We start from the raw sequence: 20,279 nt of genomic DNA on the forward strand, positions 1-20,279 counted from the left end.
TTTTTTTTAGTCTCTTTTACTTTATTCTTGTGGCCATTCTTGTTTATGTGTGCCCATTGTGAATAATGGGTTTTTTTTTTTTTTTTTTTTTTAATTATGTTGTATTTGTCTTTGATTTTTGTGGTGGTGTTCTTTTTCTCTTTTTTGGGTTTCTAAAGATTGTAACCAATCCTCATTTTGATTTTCCATTGATGGGTTTTTTTTTTTTTTTTTTTTTTTTTTTTTTTATAATGTTAATTTTAAATTTTTTATTATTTAACCTTTTTTTTATTTCTTAAGGATTGGCAGTTTAACAAAAAAAAAAAAAAAAAACCCAGATATTTACAATCATTGTCAAGCTTGATATAAGTTCTTTGCCATTTCTTGTACTCTTATAAAACTCTTTAGTATATTAGAATTTTATTACAGTTTGTTCTTGCTGTGAAATGTCTTTTTACTCAGTTGATAGGTTAGTGCACGTATGATTTTTTTTTTTGATAAGTATGGACCATTTATTAGACCTCTTAGTTAGGGAGGTAAAGTATGGACTATTTATTGATTTGAATTTTGAAGTAGAACACAGAATTTTGACCATTTGGATTATTATGTGAGCAATGTCTTGGTGTGGTTCATGACACTCTGTGAAGGTTAAAAAAATTTGAGTGGATAAGTAGGGACAATTTGGTTTGTAGTATTGGAGGCAATCTAACATTTAAATGAGTGAACGTGTATACTTGTAGGCATGACCTTGAAACTGTGCAAAAAATTGCAGGTCATGTTGCAGACTAAACGAATGCCAGTAAACAAGTATAATAATGGCAGTCCCATGACCCAAAAACAACTAGACTAGAAAGGCTTCTGAGGGAAAGGGAGCTAAGGAGATCTAGCCGGAATTTCCAGCAGAGTGACGAGCCAAGAGATGGTAACAAAGAGGCAGAGCTGTTGAATGATTCGCGTTTAGCGGAGGGTGACATTTGGGCTGTACCTAAAGAGGAAGATTTCTATGATGCGTATGCATTTGCGAGAGCTTCTGATGGATGTCAATGGCAAGATGGGCGGCCTGCTAAACAACGTTTGTTGGTGGTAGCCAATAGGTTGCCGGTCTCTGCTACTAGAAAGGGCGAGGACTCATGGCAACTTGAGATGAGTGTGGGGGCCTAGTCACTGCACTTTTAGGTTAGTGATCGATTTCAAACTTTGTGTTATCCCCTATTATTCTGTTTGCATCTTATATTTGAAATTTAAAAAAAATGGCTGTGCAATACATGTACTATTTTCTTTTTACCTTTTTCAATCTTGCTGAGGGATATTATATTTTTCCCTTCACTTACTGTTTATTTGTGTGTGTGTGTTTTATTTTTATTTTTTATTCTCCTTTTTCACATAAGTGAAGGCTAAATAAAGCCTTGTAATTCTTTTGAAGGCGTGAAGGAGTTTGACGCTAGATGGATTGGTTGGGCGGGTGTAAATGTACCCGATGATGTTGGACAAAGAGCACTTACTAAAGCTTTAGCTGAAAAGGTTTGAAAATCTTGATTAGAACTTGAAGTTGCCAAAAAACAAAAAAACTGAAACAAATGTCATCTATAATCCTGAATCACATCATTGGTTTCAGATGTCTAAGTTTGGCCCTCCCCCCCCCCCCCCCCCCCCCCCCAAAAAAAAATACATAAGCAAATAATGTAGAGTGCTCTTACCTCCTAACATTTCTTTATTTACTGCAGAGGTGCATCCCTGTATTTCTCGATGAAGAGATTGTTCATCAATATTACAATGGATATTGTAACAACATCTTGTGGCCTCTCTTTCATTATCTTTCACTACCACAGGAAGACCGCCTTGCAACCACTCGTAGTTTCCAATCTCAATTTGATGCATATAAGAAGGCAAATCAAATGTTTGCTGCTGTGGTAAACCAACATTATGAGGAGGGTGATGTTGTTTGGTGCCATGATTACCACCTAATGTTTCTTCCAAAATGTCTGAAAGAATATAACAGCGAAATGAAAGTTGGTTGGTTTCTGCATACTCCATTTCCCTCCTCTGAAATACATAGGACCCTTCCTTCTCGATCAGAGCTGTTAAGATCTGTCATTGCTGCTGATTTAGTTGGGTAAGCTATTAATTTTGCAGCATATTATTTGGACATGTCTAGTTTTTTGCTTCATCATGCTTCATAGGATTAGACTGCTATTTGTATGTCACTCATAGTTCTTATGTCTAGGAAGGCTTTCAAATGTCATCCAAATTTAGTGGTAGACTTTGGTTGGTGGTAAAGTCTGGTCATGTTTCTGACCCGTGCCTTGGTTGATGTTTCCCAAGGGGCTTAAAAATTGGATTCACCTTCTTCTTGGTTACATGTAAAAAATTGGTGCATTTGGATGAGAAACATCAAACATCCTACATGTCGTACGCTTATGTTTGGGTCTTGGTTTATATGCTCTATCCTCTTTTATTTATTTATTTATTTTTTATGTTAGTAATACTATAATTTTAAATGATTGACTGCTATAGGATCATTTTTGATGCCAACATATTATATTTGTTAGAAGTATGTGGCTAAATGATTAAATATACCATATCTCAATATCTTAAACTTTTAGGACAATCGGTAATTTAACATAGTATCATAGTAAAAGGTCCTAAGTTTAATCCCTACCTCCTCCACTCTACTTCCCATTTAAAATCCCATGCGTTAGGCCTCACCTATTAAAAGAGAGTTTAAGCCCACACATGAGGGGAGTGTTAAAAATATGAGGTTAAATGATTAAGTTTATCATATTCCATTACTTAAACTTTTGGGATAGTCAGTAATTTAACAACATTGGCTGATATATAACATTTGGAAATTTATATTTGATAATAGTTGAACAACCAACAAATGCAAAGTGTTTAATGTTTATAGATCTTGTAGATTTTTTGATAAGTACAATAGCCAAGCCTTAGTCCCAAAAAAGTTTAGATTGGCTATGAATCCTTAACAAACTAGTCAAATTCGGCTACATGTATTCTTTTCCACCATTCTTTTCTATCTCAAGTCATATTCTCTATTACTTTCTTAATTGACGTGTCCTTTTAGCTATTATTATATTAATGTTATTTTTGGTCTTCCTCTACCTTTTCTCATTTCCCCAATTTGAATCAACTCACCACGTTTTCACTAGTGCATTATTCACTCTCATCTAAAGATGACCAAGCCATCTCAAGTGACTCTCCCTCATTTTTTCCTCAAATAAGGGCCCCATTATCTTAATAGAATTTCCTCATTTCAAATCCTATCTTTTCTTGTATTTCCACTTATTCATCTTAGCACTCTCATTTAAGGTACACTAATTTATAAATATGTTGCTTCTTAACAACCTAATGTGGATTCACTTTGTAATTGATCAATTTTACCTTCATCACCACTTTTTCTTCCCTCAACTTGAATCACTCGCTATAGGAAATCCTGCAACTTTGTTAGCAACACATTTAAAGATATAAAGGTTGCAATCCTACTTTCCAACAAAGATGCCTGGGGTTTATAGTGTGGGAAGATTAACTTATCATATGGCAACGTATTATACATGTTTATTAAAATATTATTGGACTTGGAAAGCATGTATTTGGGAAAAAGTTTGTGGATTTGGTTTAGTGAAAAAGAAAAAAGTAGCTTCAGTTTCAGAACAGGGCAAGCATACCTGGGAAAACATATTGGTCTGAAAGAAGTCTAGCCTGCCAAGAAGCAAAGCTTCAGGTATTTCTAAAACAAATGAAATTGGAAATAAGTGCTATAACTTACATGAATGTAAGCAGCAAAGAAAATAGATGCCTGCAACTGGATTTTCATAGTAATCACAGGGTAGAGCAGGCATTCTTTGGTTATAATCTGTAAGAACTTGTATAGACAGACTGATTTCTATCTAGTTGTGCTAATAGTAGCTGGTTCATCATCAGCACCTTGTTGGGGTAGGGTGCAAAGTGTCATGTTTTGAACTTGTCTAAACATATATATGTGAGATGTCCTGTTAAAATTGATACATTTTTTTCATTTTCTTTTTGACGGAATAAAACTGATACACATTAGTAACTATATGTTGCTTTTTAGGGTTCAGCTGCTCAAAATTTTCCCCTTTCATTATGTAATTCGTGCACAATGTTTGACTGAGGGTTTTACTGTGAATTTGTATCTCTTACAACTCCTCTTTTGGGCTTGGGACTGGCTGCACAGAAGGCAAGCCTCTACATGTAAAACAGGCTGATTGATGAGTGTTGCTCCTAGGAAAGGAACTGTGTAATTAAATGAGAATATTGACTCTATTTGTCTGCTTCACAACAATGATGTAGACCATGTTAATTAAATCAATGGGAAACTTTCTGAACACTCTGCAACTGCAACTGAAATACAGTAGCCTGCTCTTGGGAGCTTTGGTCAGGACTTTAGGAAAATTAACTTAAAAAGAAGCAAGGAAATGTACTCCAAGGAGTTGACTACATGCCCTGATCCTAATTAAAGGATTTCTTTTTTTGGGAACCTCCACACCTAGCCTCATTTTCCTTATTAATGTCCTCCATAATAAAACGTAGTTGCATCATGTTAACAGAATATTCTAGTTCTGTGGAATATGGAATTATTAGATCTTCCCTTAGGAAGCATTCGATAAGATGGAGTTTACTCTAAAGTTTATACCATTGGAAAATCTAGGATTTTTGGAAAATTAAAAGTGAGAGGCAAAAGAAAGAGTTTTTGTTTGTTGGGGGGACCACAATTCAACTCCTTATAACAGCTCTAAAATAAATAGGTCCATAGGGCGCGTGTCAAATTCTATAAAAGATTTGAGTATGTCTTGCTTATCACCAATTGGTATTGAGGTAGAGTAACACAGCTCACGGTCTGACAAATGGTATTAGAGCTAAGGTCATGGTTCGAGTTGCGAGAGTGTCATTATGAGGGAGGGACTGTTGGGGGGGACCACAATTTGACTTCTTACAACCACTCTAAAAATGGGTCTGCGGGCCGTGATGTTGAATTTTATAAAAAATTTGAGTGTGTCTTCCTCATTACCAATTGGTTTTGAGGTGAAGTGGCACAACTCATGGTCCAACATTGTCAAACAAAATGAGGCTGACAATGTCACCCAGTTATATCAAATACACTCTTGTTGAAAAGAATTTAATATCTGTCCTCAATTTGTAAAGTAAATTTCCTGTTTCTCCCTAGAGATTAGAGTATTTTGGGGCCATTTCCACATACCCCCTTTTGGTGCTTTAATCCTGCCATTAGCAGCCTGTAACCAAAAAGAATGAATAAATCCATCATCAGGCCTCTTTTCTGATGCTTATCTAGTAATTTCAATTACAATTCATTGAACAACTTTCATGTTGTCTGTCTAAATCAGCTTTATCTATAGTTCAACACCACTAACATATCAATTTGTGGATCTTTTACTTTCCAGTTTCCACACATATGATTATGCAAGGCATTTTGTAAGTGCATGTACTCGTATTCTTGGGCTTGAGGGTACACCTGAAGGAGTAGAGGATCAAGGAAAGCTTACTCGTGTAGCTGCGGTACAAATTAGCTGATTTTCTCTTTCTTTCATTGTTTTATTTGAATCTGCAGTTTTATTTTTTGTATTTCATGGGTTGTCAGCAGTGATTATATATATCAATATGGAATCCAACCTAAATTCTTCCTCATGATGCCTATATTTTGTTTTCTTGGGAGCTTGGAACAACAGTTTCCTATTGGGATAGATTCTGAACGATTTGTTCGAGCTATTGACCTCCCTCCAGTTCAGGAACACATGAAAGAACTGAAACAAAGATTTGCTGGCCGAAAGGTAAGAGCTACTTGTTCCATTTGAAGCACCACCATATTTGTAGGTCTTGAATTTGAAAAGGTTCTTCTAAAATTGCTCATTAAAATATAAAACTGAGTATTATAGTTTGTGAAAAGATGGTCAAATTATGCATATATTGTCACTATATAAAACTGTAGGCATTGGATACAATTTGGATTTTTGGCTATTCTTCCAAAATTTAGCCTCTTGTTCTTTATTATAACAAACAAGAAGTCCTCATCATAAGATATCTGTTGAATTTTTTAGATCTCTTCTTTTGAGTAATTCTTTCTGTCTCTTATATTTAAATGAATGATTCCAATTCTGAAATCATTGTCTTCCTCAATAGGTTTTATTATCAAGATGTATCAAGATGTTTCTGTTTGACTATTGGGGTGGGTGGTGGTGTTATGTGCTGGCTGTCCACACATGGTCCTAGTGAATATGTTCTTGCTTATATATAAGTCAATGTCTTCATTCTGGAATTCTTAGTCTTGTTTGATAGACTTGCTACTATCTGTTTGTTTTGTTTTAAATTTCCTTTTGTTATTGTTCTTCTATGGGCAGGTAATGTTGGGGGTTGATCGTCTTGATATGATAAAGGGAATTCCACAAAAGATATTGGCATTTGAAAAGTTCCTTGAAGAAAATCCACAGTGGCGTGATAAAGTAGTCTTGCTACAGATTGCTGTGCCAACAAGGACAGATGTTCCTGAGTGTATGTTCCTTCTTATATTTGCTCCATTTACATTTGCATCATTGGAAAGATACTTGGGGTTGGTTACTAGTCAACTTAAGAAGGCCCTAAAATTAATTACTTGAGTTTTGCTATGCATGAATCCTATCTTACCATTTAACCCTATCTATGCCTCCACTCTGTAACCACATCCAAAGATTTCTAAAACCATCCAGCTTTATAGCAAACTAGCTGAATTGCGACTCTTGTGTAGCAAAAGAAAAGATCTTTATTACTTATATAAAAATATCTTGATTAAGAATCTACGACTTTTTATTTTTTGTTCCCCAGTCCCCCTTCCCCCTTCTTTTCATCTGACACTTTTTAGTGCTACCTATATGCTTTAAATTGATCAATTAAGATTTATTGTTGACAATTATATTGTAGTTACATGAGAGTGTTTTGGGTGGCTGGTTGATTATGTTATCATCATCAATGTTCATTTTTTCTTGGTTCGCCTTGCGCTACAACAGTGTCATGCATGCCTTTGTTTGTGGTTATTTTAATAAAGTTAATTTATGGAAGTATCATTCTGAGGGTTTTAATTGGAAGTACTTGCTCTGCTGGCCTGGATATACAATTCAAAACTTCCAAAATCTTATTTTAATCTTAGAGAAACCACTATCAATACAGTGTACTTGTTTCTTTGATAGATCAAAAGCTTACAAGCCAGGTTCATGAGATTGTTGGACGCATTAATGGAAGATTTGGAACTCTGACTGCAGTTCCAATACATCATCTGGTTTGTCTTTACCTTATCAACTTTTATTTCAATCCAGTTAATTATAAAATGATATACATAGAATTAAACAATAACTTCCTTGAATGGTTAGCAAGGGTTTGCATCATATATACAATTTTTGTTATTGTCTATAATTTATTAAGGCCTTTTAGATGGAAAATTACTAGTTTAAGATATAATAAAATATTTATACTAATCAGCAGTCAGAATGTGCTGTTATTGCAACATTAATATTTATTTGAATGCTTAGACATTGGTAATCACCTCAGAATTTTAAAATTATTTTGGTAGGGCTCATTTCTGTCTTTTGTTTTGTTTTTTTGTTTTTTTTTTTTTCTGGGATTGGGTGAAAGGCACAGTTGCACTGCTTTGTTTTAGAAAGAAAGTTATATATAAATTTCATGTAATATGAGACCACTTTTGATACTTACCAAAACAAAAATGAACCACTTTTGAGAATTGTAGCTATTATTATTCTTAGTTGTGTGAAATTGGCACATATGGATGATGCAGAAACTGAAAATTAGGTGAATATCATCACATTGATGGTCTTTCCTGCTTCAATTTTTTATTCTTACTATACCTCAATAAGTCTTTTAGGTACATTTTTTCTAAAAGTTTTCCCTTGCAGCTATTCTTGTTGACTGATAATGTGAAGATATCTAAAGCATTCTCTTCTTTATTTACAGGATCGATCTCTTGACTTTCACGCGTTATGTGCACTATATGCTGTTACTGGTACTCATTTTTGTGCCGTAACAATTAGTCATAATTCTATTGTCTTTATTTCTTAATCATTTGCCTTAAGTTCAACTTTGGTGACAATTAGTTGACCTCTTGTATCCCCAAATTAACATGGCTGAGGTGTTGAAATAGTAAGAGGACACAAATTAGACCACTAAAATTCCTAATCCATATTGTTTCTGGTGTTCTTGTGCCAGTTAACTTTGCAATAAAATCTTCTGGCAAGCCTGTGTTCTTTTTTATTATTCTTTTGGTTCTTGTTGCTTAATTCCTTTACGTGTATTCTGCTCTCCTTATTTTGAGTAGCATGTTCCTTTGCTTGTCCTAAATAAAAAATAAATTAAGACAATTTTCTGGAAAATGGTAATATAGATTTTTTTTTTTTTTTTTTTTTTTTTTCTGGCATACCAATGGAGTACTGTGAGCACATTAACCAAATGATAATTGTAAAGGAGATGTTACTGTCACTATGAACAATGTTTAAAATTGTTTTCATTTACTGAATAAAGTGTTGGTATCAGCTTTCTAAAATGGTAAATGCACGACATGCTTATTGCCCTCCCCAAATTTTAGCAACATTTGTTACATGTTGGGATGCATTCAGCCATTATGGTTAACCAAAATCCAACAGGGTAGCCATCAATAGGGAGATGAAATCAACCAATCCTCTTCACTGTTGTATGAATGAAAGGTTGTGTTTAGTTGGAAGTTTGCACTTAAAACGTTGTTTCTTCACTTCTTTTTGTGTAGATGTAGCACTTGTTACATCTTTAAGGGATGGGATGAATCTTGTCAGCTATGAGTTTGTTGCCTGCCAAGCTTCCAAGAAAGGTGTTCTAATTCTAAGTGAGGTAAGCTTTCCAATTACTTGGTTTTATGTATGATTATTGGTTGGTTGGTTACGTTGGTACCAAAGTGTGGCTATTATCAAGTGATATGCTGCAAGCATAGACATTTTGGCTATAAGTAAAAGGAAAAACTCTAGCTCGAAACTTTTTTGGAGCTATCTTCCTCCATCCCATAATGTGGCAATTGAAGAGACCATCAATGTATAGTTTTAGTCATATGACTTTTTTAATGAATCATGTGACTTGTTTAAATAATACACATGGATGGTCTTATAATTGTCGCCTAGTGGGTTGGGAAAGATAGCCCCAAACCAGTTTGGAGCTAAACTTTGTCCTTAGTAAAAAAAAAAAAAAAAAGTAGCACTTTGGCTAGAGACCATGATAAAACATAATAGAATGAGGATGATGAAGGAAGTTAACATCTATGAAAGGTTTCTTTTAGTTGTTGATGAACTGGTTGTAAGTGGTGTAGTCAAAGGCAAGCTGGGTACTCATCTATGCACTTGGGCATGGTGAGTCTCCACCATAGTGCCTCTGAAGCCTTGAGATAAAGGATAGTTTTCTAGGGCAAGCACTTGCCTTTAGAGCCTAGGCAAGTGCTTGAGTGCCTCAAACAAATTTTAAGGCATTTGAGGCAAGAGCTTTAATGAAATTTAATATAAAAAAACTGAGGGTGATTTTGTGATTTGAAAAAAAAGAGTAGTTTTGTACTTCAATTCAAGTTAGTAGATGTCTCTTTTTCTTGCTTTATGCTCTTTCCCTCCATCTCACTCTCTTTCTTCATCAATTTAGAAATTGATTTTTTTTTTTAATAAAAAAATTCAACTTATAATCTTATAGATTCGAATTTTTTTCTAAAGTTGTTTATATAAGCTTGTTGTAAAGTTTATTATTAGATTAATTAATACAGCCTCCTATCAGTTTGAATTTTTCTAATAAGCATTAGGCATCAGCATTAAATACGTCTGATTTAGATTTACTTATCAAAAATACATATGATTTAGATTCATTATATGCATAATAACTATATTTAGAACTTGGTGTCTGGCTTCACTTGGGCAAATACAATGACTTGGGGTGCCTTAAGGTTACCTTTTCCTTTGACTACATTTGTTGTAAGCTTAAAGATGTATTTGAGGCTTAAAGCTTATTGTAATCACTGTTAGGATCCAATTTTTTTTTTTTTTTTTTTCTTTTTTCTGGCATACCAATGGAGTACTGTGAGCACATTAACCAAATGATAATTGTAAAGGAGATGTTACTGTCACTATGAACAATGTTTAAAATTGTTTTCATTTACTGAATAAAGTGTTGGTATCAGCTTTCTAAAATGGTAAATGCACGACATGCTTATTGCCCTCCCCAAATTTTAGCAACATTTGTTACATGTTGGGATGCATTCAGCCATTATGGTTAACCAAAATCCAACAGGGTAGCCATCAATAGGGAGATGAAATCAACCAATCCTCTTCACTGTTGTATGAATGAAAGGTTGTGTTTAGTTGGAAGTTTGCACTTAAAACGTTGTTTCTTCACTTCTTTTTGTGTAGATGTAGCACTTGTTACATCTTTAAGGGATGGGATGAATCTTGTCAGCTATGAGTTTGTTGCCTGCCAAGCTTCCAAGAAAGGTGTTCTAATTCTAAGTGAGGTAAGCTTTCCAATTACTTGGTTTTATGTATGATTATTGGTTGGTTGGTTACGTTGGTACCAAAGTGTGGCTATTATCAAGTGATATGCTGCAAGCATAGACATTTTGGCTATAAGTAAAAGGAAAAACTCTAGCTCGAAACTTTTTTGGAGCTATCTTCCTCCATCCCATAATGTGGCAATTGAAGAGACCATTAATGTATAGTTTTAGTCATATGACTTTTTTAATGAATCATGTGACTTGTTTAAATAATACACATGGATGGTCTTATAATTGTCGCCTAGTGGGTTGGGAAAGATAGCCCCAAACCAGTTTGGAGCTAAACTTTGTCCTTAGTAAAAAAAAAAAAAAAAAGTAGCACTTTGGCTAGAGACCATGATAAAACATAATAGAATGAGGATGATGAAGGAAGTTGACATCTATGAAAGGTTTCTTTTAGTTGTTGATGAACTGGTTGTAAGTGGTGTAGTCAAAGGCAAGCTGGGTACTCATCTATGCACTTGGGCATGGTGAGTCTCCACCATAGTGCCTCTGAAGCCTTGAGATAAAGGATAGTTTTCTAGGGCAAGCACTTGCCTTTGGAGCCTAGGCAAGTGCTTGAGTGCCTCAAACAAATTTTAAGGCATTTGAGGCAAGAGCTTTAATGAAATTTAATATAAAAAAACTGAGGGTGATTTTGTGATTTGAAAAAAAAGAGTAGTTTTGTACTTCAATTCAAGTTAGTAGATGTCTCTTTTTCTTGCTTTATGCTCTTTCCCTCCATCTCACTCTCTTTCTTCATCAATTTAGAAATTGATTTTTTTTTTTTTAATAAAAAAATTCAACTTATAATCTTATAGATTCGAATTTTTTTCTAAAGTTGTTTATATAAGCTTGTTGTAAAGTTTATTATTAGATTAATTAATACAGCCTCCTATCAGTTTGAATTTTTCTAATAAGCATTAGGCATCAGCATTAAATACGTCTGATTTAGATTTACTTATCAAAAATACATATGATTTAGATTCATTATATGCATAATAACTATATTTAGAACTTGGTGTCTGGCTTCACTCGGGCAAATACAATGACTTGGGGTGCCTTAAGGTTACCTTTTCCTTTGACTACATTTGTTGTAAGCTTAAAGATGTATTTGAGGCTTAAAGCTTATTGTAATCACTGTTAGGATCCAATTTTTTTTTTTTTTTAATTTTTAAATTATGTTTGAATTTTAATTAGAAATTGATGGAGAATGGAAATGTGATAGGGTTAGATTTTCTTTCTAGCTAGGTGCAAACCCTTAAATACTTTAGGGACTCATTGAATCCACAAGTAAAAACTTATTTTTTTGATATGTAAAATAAACTTTGGACTCCACGAGTAAAACTTTGGAATCCACCAAATGAGGGAAAATCAACTTTATTGAAATATGAATCGTTATTTTCCAATTTAGAGGTTTTAGGCTTATTCAATGGGTCCAAGAAACTTATTTTCATAGTGAAAATGTTCCTAAATAGATTTTGAGTTGATACATTATAATAATAGGATTTTGATTTGATTTGGATTTTTTTTATTAAAAAAACCTAAAATCAAGGAAATAAAACTCTAAATCATAAAATTTGGGAAGCTGCCCAAAAAAAAAAAAAGAACCCTATATTTTTCCCAACAACAAACCCCTCGTGAATGATACTCATCCTCAAATTTTACTCTGGAATTTGAGATTTTCCAACTCAAATAAATGGGTACTTAAAATGTTAACTTAATCCTATGAAACTTGTATCATTGAAATGGTGTAACATAAAATATCCTCTAATTGACTTCCAATTGATTTGAAATATCAATTAATATAGGAATGAAGACAAATTCAAAATTTTCTATCCCAGAATATCAATGGACTTTGATCTGTTCAGTGGAATCCTGAGACTTGATGAACTTTCCTTGAGTACGTTAGTGGACATTTTTCAAGGATATAATCTTTTGGAAACCTGTTTCTGGTATTCTTATCATCCGAATACATTACAATGAGTAATTTGCTATATACTTTTTTGGAAGAAATAGTAGTAATTGAGAAACATGGTGAATGAGAGATTTTAATCCCCCAAAGGCAAGCAGCTTTCTATAAGACTGTTTTATGGTTAAGTGGTTGCAGCTGATTTGCTGTACTGCTTCATTGTTTTGAATTTTATGCAGGATGTGAGTAGGAGAACGACTTTTTAGTTATTTAAGGAATTTTGGAATTTCTTTAAAAAAAAAGTTTAGTGATTTGTTTCAGCAAATGCAATTTAAGTCTGCTAATAGTCTGGGTAAGAGATATTATCAAGTTGGACTTTTGTCAAATCTTCCTTTTTGTTTCTAGTTTGCAGGTGCAGCACAGTCTCTTGGCGCTGGAGCTATTTTGGTAAACCCTTGGAACATCACTGACGTTGCTGCTTCCATTAAATACGCGTTGGACATGCCAGCTGATGAAAGAGAAAAAAGGCACCAGCATAATTTCAAGCATGTGACAACTCACACATCTCAAGAATGGGCTGCAACCTTTGTAAGGTGTTGATCATATTCTTGGTTCTGCAAATTGCTCATTATGCATGGAGTTTGAACTGCAGTCCTGTTTATGTATTTGTCTATTTGTTTGGCATTTACACCCTCTCCGTAATACACATAGAAGGAAGGAATTAAGTTCAATTTGCAACAGATGAGCTCTTACACGGTTACTGATGGAATAAAAAAGGTCCTGAGCAGTTTTCTTTACCCCCCCCATATATGTTCCTCTAATGAGAAAAATGTGCACTATTGTTTTCAAGATGTTAATTTCTCAACGTTTTTTCACCTATCTCATGCAATCTTGGAGGATTCTATGTCACCTACATGATCTTATCAGACCTCTGTATAGGAAAAGAGTTAATTCTAATTTCTAAAGGGATATAGGTTATGCTTAAGTATATATCTGTTGCATAAGATATTATAATAAATAAAATAAAATAAAATAGTTTAACTGCAGGGCGTTGTCATTTACGTTTTCTAGTCCCGAATCTAGGTTTGTAGGGAGTGGATACATGGATATAGAGAATAAAGTTATATCAATGTCTCCTGCATAGCCTCATTTGTTTTCATTGAAGGAATTAAAATATAGATGAAGTGACAACAATGACCTTTTGCTACAACAACCCATGTAAATGGCAGCCAAAGAGAGAGAGTGGGGGGGGAGGGGGTGGGGGGGTGGGGGGCATATAAATAGAAAAATGGAAATTGTTAAATTATCGATTGTTCCAAAAGCTTAAGCTATTAGAAAATGATGAATTTAATCACTTAACCGTAAGTTTAACACTCCCCCTCACTTGTGGACTTAAACTTCCGTTTAATAAGTGGGGGCCCAATAAGTGGGAATTTAACATTTTAAATGAGACGTAGAGCGAAGACAGGGATCAAACTCAAGATCTCCTGCTCTTATACCATGTTAAATTACCGATTGTCCCTAAAGCTTTAGCTATTAAAAAATGATGAATTTAATCACTTAATCATAAGTTTAACAGAAATGATTGAAACAAACTTCTTTCCCAAAGAAGATATTGGCAATTGCATTGTTTGTAATGGTTCTATTGGCATTGATACTGAAATAGTTTTATTGTTCACTTCCTATGTTGAATTTGCTTAAAGTTCCAAAAAGCTGTTTATGGTTACAAGTGACTGTTTGTTTTGTTTTCTCGTTCACTAGAAAAAAATTTTCTACCATTTTTCTTTTGTTGCATTTTCACCTTTCTTTTCTTTTCTTTCTTTCAACTTAAATCTTTCTCATGCTTTCTTCTAATTCTGTAGTTGTCTTTTTATTTAGTGAACTCAATGATACCATTGTAGAAGCTCAACTTAGGACAAGACAAGTTCCACCTTTACTTCCAACGAACGTTGCCGTTGATCGTTATTTGAAATCAAATAATCGATTGCTCATTCTGGTAATTATTTTTTCACTAGACAATCTGTCTGTGTTTTAACAGTTCACTTCATATTTCACTCAATTACGTAATTTATTATTCAATACCACATATAATAAATTCCTTATCATTGTGCTTTCACATCACAGGGTTTCAATTCTACTTTAACTGAACCAGTGGATGCCCTAGGAAGAAATTGTCAAATAAAAGAACTGGAGTTTAAACTGCACCCAGATATAAAGGAACCTTTAAAGAAGCTTTGTGATGACCCAAAGACAACAATTGTTGTCCTCAGTGGCTGTGACAGAACTGTCTTGGACAATGTACATTCATTTTTCTTGAATTCTCTAACAATACTGTCACATGTAAATTATGCTTTAGGACTAAAAACTTCTTTTTCAGAACTTTGGTGAATACAACATGTGGTTGGCAGCAGAAAATGGGATGTTTTTACGTCTTACCAAAGGCAAATGGATGACAACAATGCCAGAAAATTTACACATGGATTGGGTTGACAGTGTTAAGGTTTGTTATTAATTACATGCTTTTTTAATAGAAAATTACTTGTAGTACTATTTACATGAAGGTTTATTGACTTCTATGACTTCTGATGCTTTGTTTATGATTTCAGCATGTTTTTGAGTATTTTACTGAAAGAACACCTCGATCCCATTTCGAGGTTCGTGAAACTTCTCTTGTATGGAACTACAAGTACGCAGGTACCAAAAATTTATATATATATATATATGCCCATATTTTCTTTTGGTTAAGATATTTTGACTGTGCTGTGTTTATTATTTTGTTCATTTGCTGATTAATCTTTGTAAAAATGTAACTACCACATTAGATATTGAATTTGGAAGGCTTCAAGCAAGGGATATGTTGCAGCATCTGTGGACAGGTCCAATTTCCAATGCATATGTTGATGTCATCCAAGGTGGCCGATCTGTTGAGGTCCGAGCAGTTGGTGTTACGAAGGTAGCTGGGAGTCTTTTCATAACTGTTTTGTGCCTTTTCATATCACATGTTATTCCAATTGCAACCAGGAAAAAAAAATCACATGTCAATATTTCATTTTCAATGATTTTATGTGTATACAGGGTGCAGCTATTGATCGTATCTTGGGAGAGATAGTTCATTACAAAGGCTTGAAGTCACCTATTGATTATGTCCTGTGTATTGGGCACTTTATAGCAAAGGTGTGTTTTCATTAATTTTTTAATTTTAAGAGGAACAGTTGTATCTTTGCTGAATTTTAATTCACAATATTTATTTCTACTTCGACCTTTATTTATAAGAAGCAGTTACAAACTGGTAGTAAGCAGACAAAGCAATTATTTTTGTCGTCCCAACATACACTCCATGGCTATGTTTTCACATAGAATACTGATTTAAAATATGAAGTAAAACATATGGGTTATGGAGTGTATTCTAGAGGAGCCAATGGTTTTTGAACTAAATGGCTTATTCTTGTCATAAGCCTGGCTTCGAGTGTGAACTTACCATAAAAAAATGAAGCATGGGTTAGAGTGAGGTCATGAGTTCAATCCTGCATGGGTGCTGGAGTTGCATATACCTCTTAAACCAAAAACCATGATTTATGAACAATAGAGTCCTTGATCAAATTTTAAGTGATATGGATTGTTGTGCCATTATTCATAATCTTGTCAACTGATGGAGCTGGATTCTCTTCCTCTGACAACGAGGAAAATGTAAGCAAATTTCTTGTTGGGTGGAAGTGCCTTAAAGTATACAGTTTGTGCAAGATGTTTATGCAGAATGGATTGGTGTATGGTAACTTGAGACATCTGTCTTACAATGAAAAAAGAAAAAGAAAAAAGATTGAGACGTCCTATTATACCAGTAGCTTTATCTCTCATAACTTGTTGAGGAGACTATATTTGTAAGGTTTAATCGTTGTTTCTACTATTCTACATTCTAAAAAACATAATTATTAATTTCGAGCATTTCTTATTTTGTACACCGTTCTCTTTTAAAAACACTGGTGGCTAATCCTCAGATATTGAACCTTTCTCACCATGCTAGATTTATTTTTAAAGCTTCCATAGTTTTTCAAGATAATTCTAGGATAAGGAACCTGATGCACTGAAACATGTTTCTTTGTAATCAGATGCAAATGATGGAAATACTAAGTATTGCATCTGCTTTTGATGCTTCAGGATGAAGATGTCTATACATTTTTTGAGCCAGAGCTTCCTTCTGAATCACCACCTGCATCGAGAGCCATGGCAGCCAATCTTGTCATGCCAAAAACTTCAGCCAGTAAAAGTGGGTCTAAAGCAACTCGCCTAAGGAAACAACGTTCCTTGTCTGCTTTAGAAAAGAAAGCAGCCAATCATGGAAGTGGGACTGCACCAGAACCTATATTGCAAGATAAAACATCACTATATGAGGGTTCTTCAGTACTTGATCTCAAAGGTGACAATTATTTCTCTTGTGCTGTTGGACGAAAGCGATCAAATGCACGATATCTTCTTGGATCATCAGATGATGTTGTCACCCTCCTTGAGGAACTGGCGCAGTGTTCATCATGTAGTTGATTACATTATGCCTACTGCAAATGTTCCTGCCACTCTGAAGGTAGAGGCATAGCATGGTTATTTTGTGACGGTTGCCAGATTTCGTTGTACATATGATCTTAGAGTTTGAATAGCTAGATCATCCCCGGCCCCCCTTTTTCTTTTTAAATGTCCATAGAAATTTAATTTTTACTGAGTAGCGGCATCAATTTTAGCTTGAACAAATTACATTAGCACATGAAATGTTCAAATCATATTTTTCATAAAACACATGATACAAAGAAAGGAAAGGCTAGAGATAAATCTTATCAATACTTTTCACCCCATTTTGACTTTGATTCTGATGACCTTAGATTCTGATCTGCCATTTTATTCATTCAAAATACTTCTAACATAATTTGTTCATGATAGATGCTCATGTTCTGTGCGTGTCTGCAAGCCAGGCCTGGTCAGATCTTTCCATGCCAAGTGAATGGTTCATTTACTTTGTGCCTAGAGCTAGACACAAGCCAATTTTTAGCTTTTGGGATGCAGAAAGTCTGTGGACAACTTTTGTGGCACAACTTTGAGTGTGATTGGTGGAGAAAAAATGATCAATTTATGTGAAAGTGGCAGACAACCATTTATATAATTCACTAAATTAGAATTGTGGCACAAAAGTTATGGTCTTAGAAGAACTGTAATATCTTCCGGAAGGATTCAATCAACTATCCAAAGTGGGGTAGTCCACCTCCACCATGTTTACTATTCTTAACCAGACTGTTTATGTTGTCGTTCTCATGCACTAACACATTCTCTCCCTTTTCCCTTATCATATATGGCCGTGCATCAAAAGATTCGAGCATCCAAAAAGAGAGATCTTACTGAATGTCAATGCTGACGAGAGCTATAATGGGAAAGGTGGCCTAATTTTTGAAAATTGGAAAAGGAGATTCTATACAAGCAAGTAATTCTAAGAACCTTAAGAGGTGTCGTGAGGCATCGGGTAACTTGTGATGTAGTGACTTATAAATTTTTGGTATGCATTGAAGTTGCAATTGCCTTTGCGGCTCCATGGTCCACTTTCCTTTTCCTCTAATGAAAAAGAAAATTGTATGTGAGACAGTGAGAGAGAGAATCTGGGGAAAACCGTTCATGAAATTCATCTTGTTTAGCATTATTTGTAATATAACAATTTCATTCATCTTATGTAAAGTTGCAAATTCTTCACTTAAACACTGTTTATGAATCTTCGAGTAAGCAGACCATCCCTAAATCTCTGCATTTCATCTAAAAGATAGGGGACAAGTATGTTGTACATATGTATTGTGATCCTACCAGTACTCTCTATACAATTGTAATTCAACTTTCTACATGATATCCAAGCAAATCACTCTCGGTGATGAATTCCTTAATAAATCATTTTGAGTAAGAATAATCTATTAAAAAAAAAAAAAGAATACAATAAGGGAATACGGAGTGCAGCATAATCATGCAACATTAAAAAGCTCGTCTTTAACCAAGAAGAGATAAAAGTTTGTGGAAAGAGGTCGATCTTTTATTTATTTATTTTTTTGTGCGCATTAACCCAAGGACAAGAGAGCATATTAAGGTAGACTCCAGACCAGCAAATCACACAATCCCAACTAAGCCAATTTCACCATATTTTCAACTACCTTAATGCCCCATTTAGTTACAAACTCAAGTTTCTAAGCGCGGCAGGAGGATTTCTGATTGAGTAGCTTGTTATTGCTCTTGTTTAGAAAACAAGAATACTTATGTATATTCAATTTTATAAGAACTCTCTCCTCAACTAGACAATAGCTAATCTAATGCCTTGGGGAAAAGGCAACTGGCATTGGTACCAGAACGGTCCAGAAGTTGACATTGTGCTTGCCCGAAAACACGCCGACAGAGATGGTTTGGGGTTTGTTAAACTTGAAAGTTGACTGCATGAGCCGAGAGATATGGTTTGGGGTCACATTACATTATATGTGACATGCAAATATCAACTAATAAGTATGGGATAATTGGAACATAGAATACGCAATTTAAATATACTCATAAGCATTGTTCATAATGAATAACGAGAAAGTTTAGGGATACAACAAAAGGTCAAATATTTTACAATATTTATGTTTTAAGATGTGGTAAGTATTGGTATAACATTTTATTATTTTATATATTTTTATTTATATTTATGATGGACTGACACTTCAACTGTTGTAAAAATGATATAACGTTTTGTTGTGATCGTAAAGCAACTATGCAAAACAAATAATTACGTAGATAAGTTAGACCTTTCAAAATCGACAATCGTTGGGCCAATTCTCTTTTGCATGCCGTGGATTTGGTGGTCCTTTTGAGCGCAAGGGTGGAGCCAAGGGTTATTGAAAATGAGTTTGGCTTATTTTTAGTATTTTTTTAACTGAATTTTTTTTTAATGAGATATTGTCACATCACCTACTAATTAAATAAAAAGTGAAGATTAAAACTCACTACCACTTGCCATTGTATATTTAAAATAAAAGGAGATCTCCAGTTAAAAAAGTACTGGAGATAAGCCAAACCCATTGAAAATTAAGATTCTAATTGTTTAATAATATATGAAAATAACTTTTGACTCTCCTAATGTAGTCAAATAAATAAATAAAATCTAATATGTGGGCTTAAAACTAGTACATTATTGCGATGATTCCTAACTAAATGTGCTGAATTTTACATTTCTTTTTCTATATAAATGAAATTAAAAAAAAAGAAAAAATCTTATACAATGTAATATACTTTTTAAGTGCTCTTGCAATCAACGAATCTTTTGATAGTTGAAAATAAAATATAAGATACTTTTTAGTAATTTTAATAATAAAACCATTGTACAACCTCTTTAAAATGAACATTTAAATTTTTTTAAGTATATAATCATACTGTTACTATTAATAACTTAATTTATTTTTTTCCTTTTACTTTTAGGTATTCAAATTATCCGTTGAATATCTTGAATTTAGATCAAGTTTTTAAATTAAAATATTAATGACTATATATTGATTGTTTTTATTTTTATTTTATACTTGTTTGAAATATATAAACACTAGTCTCGAAAAAATAAATTGAAATCCAACCGCCAAAAAACTAATTATAACTTAAATGATTCTCAAAAAAAAAAAAAAAATTATAACTTAAATTTATATTATATTGTAATGGGCATTTTGGCTGATTAGCTATCTTCGGCAAAATTTTTAGTCAAATCCCTTTGAATATTTTAAGGCGGTAGCCATGTTTTGGAACCCATGAAACTCAGAGCCTGTTTGGATTAGTGGGTTTTTGGATCATATC

At 33.8% G+C, this 20,279-nt stretch overlaps 1 protein-coding gene across 1 annotated transcript; it reads left to right on the top strand.

The window, feature by feature from the left end:
* Positions 1-772: 772 nt before the first annotated feature.
* Positions 773-17,327, top strand: LOC112037299 (alpha,alpha-trehalose-phosphate synthase [UDP-forming] 1). Its single transcript, XM_024070110.2, is given in 19 exon segments — positions 773-800; positions 803-1,126; positions 1,129-1,155; positions 1,403-1,500; positions 1,704-2,092; positions 5,415-5,529; positions 5,700-5,801; positions 6,369-6,519; positions 7,191-7,279; positions 7,969-8,017; positions 8,774-8,874; positions 12,858-13,045; positions 14,331-14,448; positions 14,577-14,750; positions 14,830-14,952; positions 15,059-15,146; positions 15,275-15,405; positions 15,528-15,626; positions 16,608-17,327. Coding segments are annotated over 19 exon segments (2,775 nt in total). The 3' UTR covers positions 16,989-17,327.
* The last annotated feature ends 2,952 nt before the right edge of the window (positions 17,328-20,279 follow it).

The sequence above is a fragment of the Quercus suber genome, unplaced genomic scaffold (assembly GCF_002906115.3).
Source record: "Quercus suber isolate HL8 unplaced genomic scaffold, Cork oak 2.0 scaffold_750, whole genome shotgun sequence".
Taxonomy (NCBI): Eukaryota; Viridiplantae; Streptophyta; class Magnoliopsida; order Fagales; family Fagaceae; genus Quercus; species Quercus suber.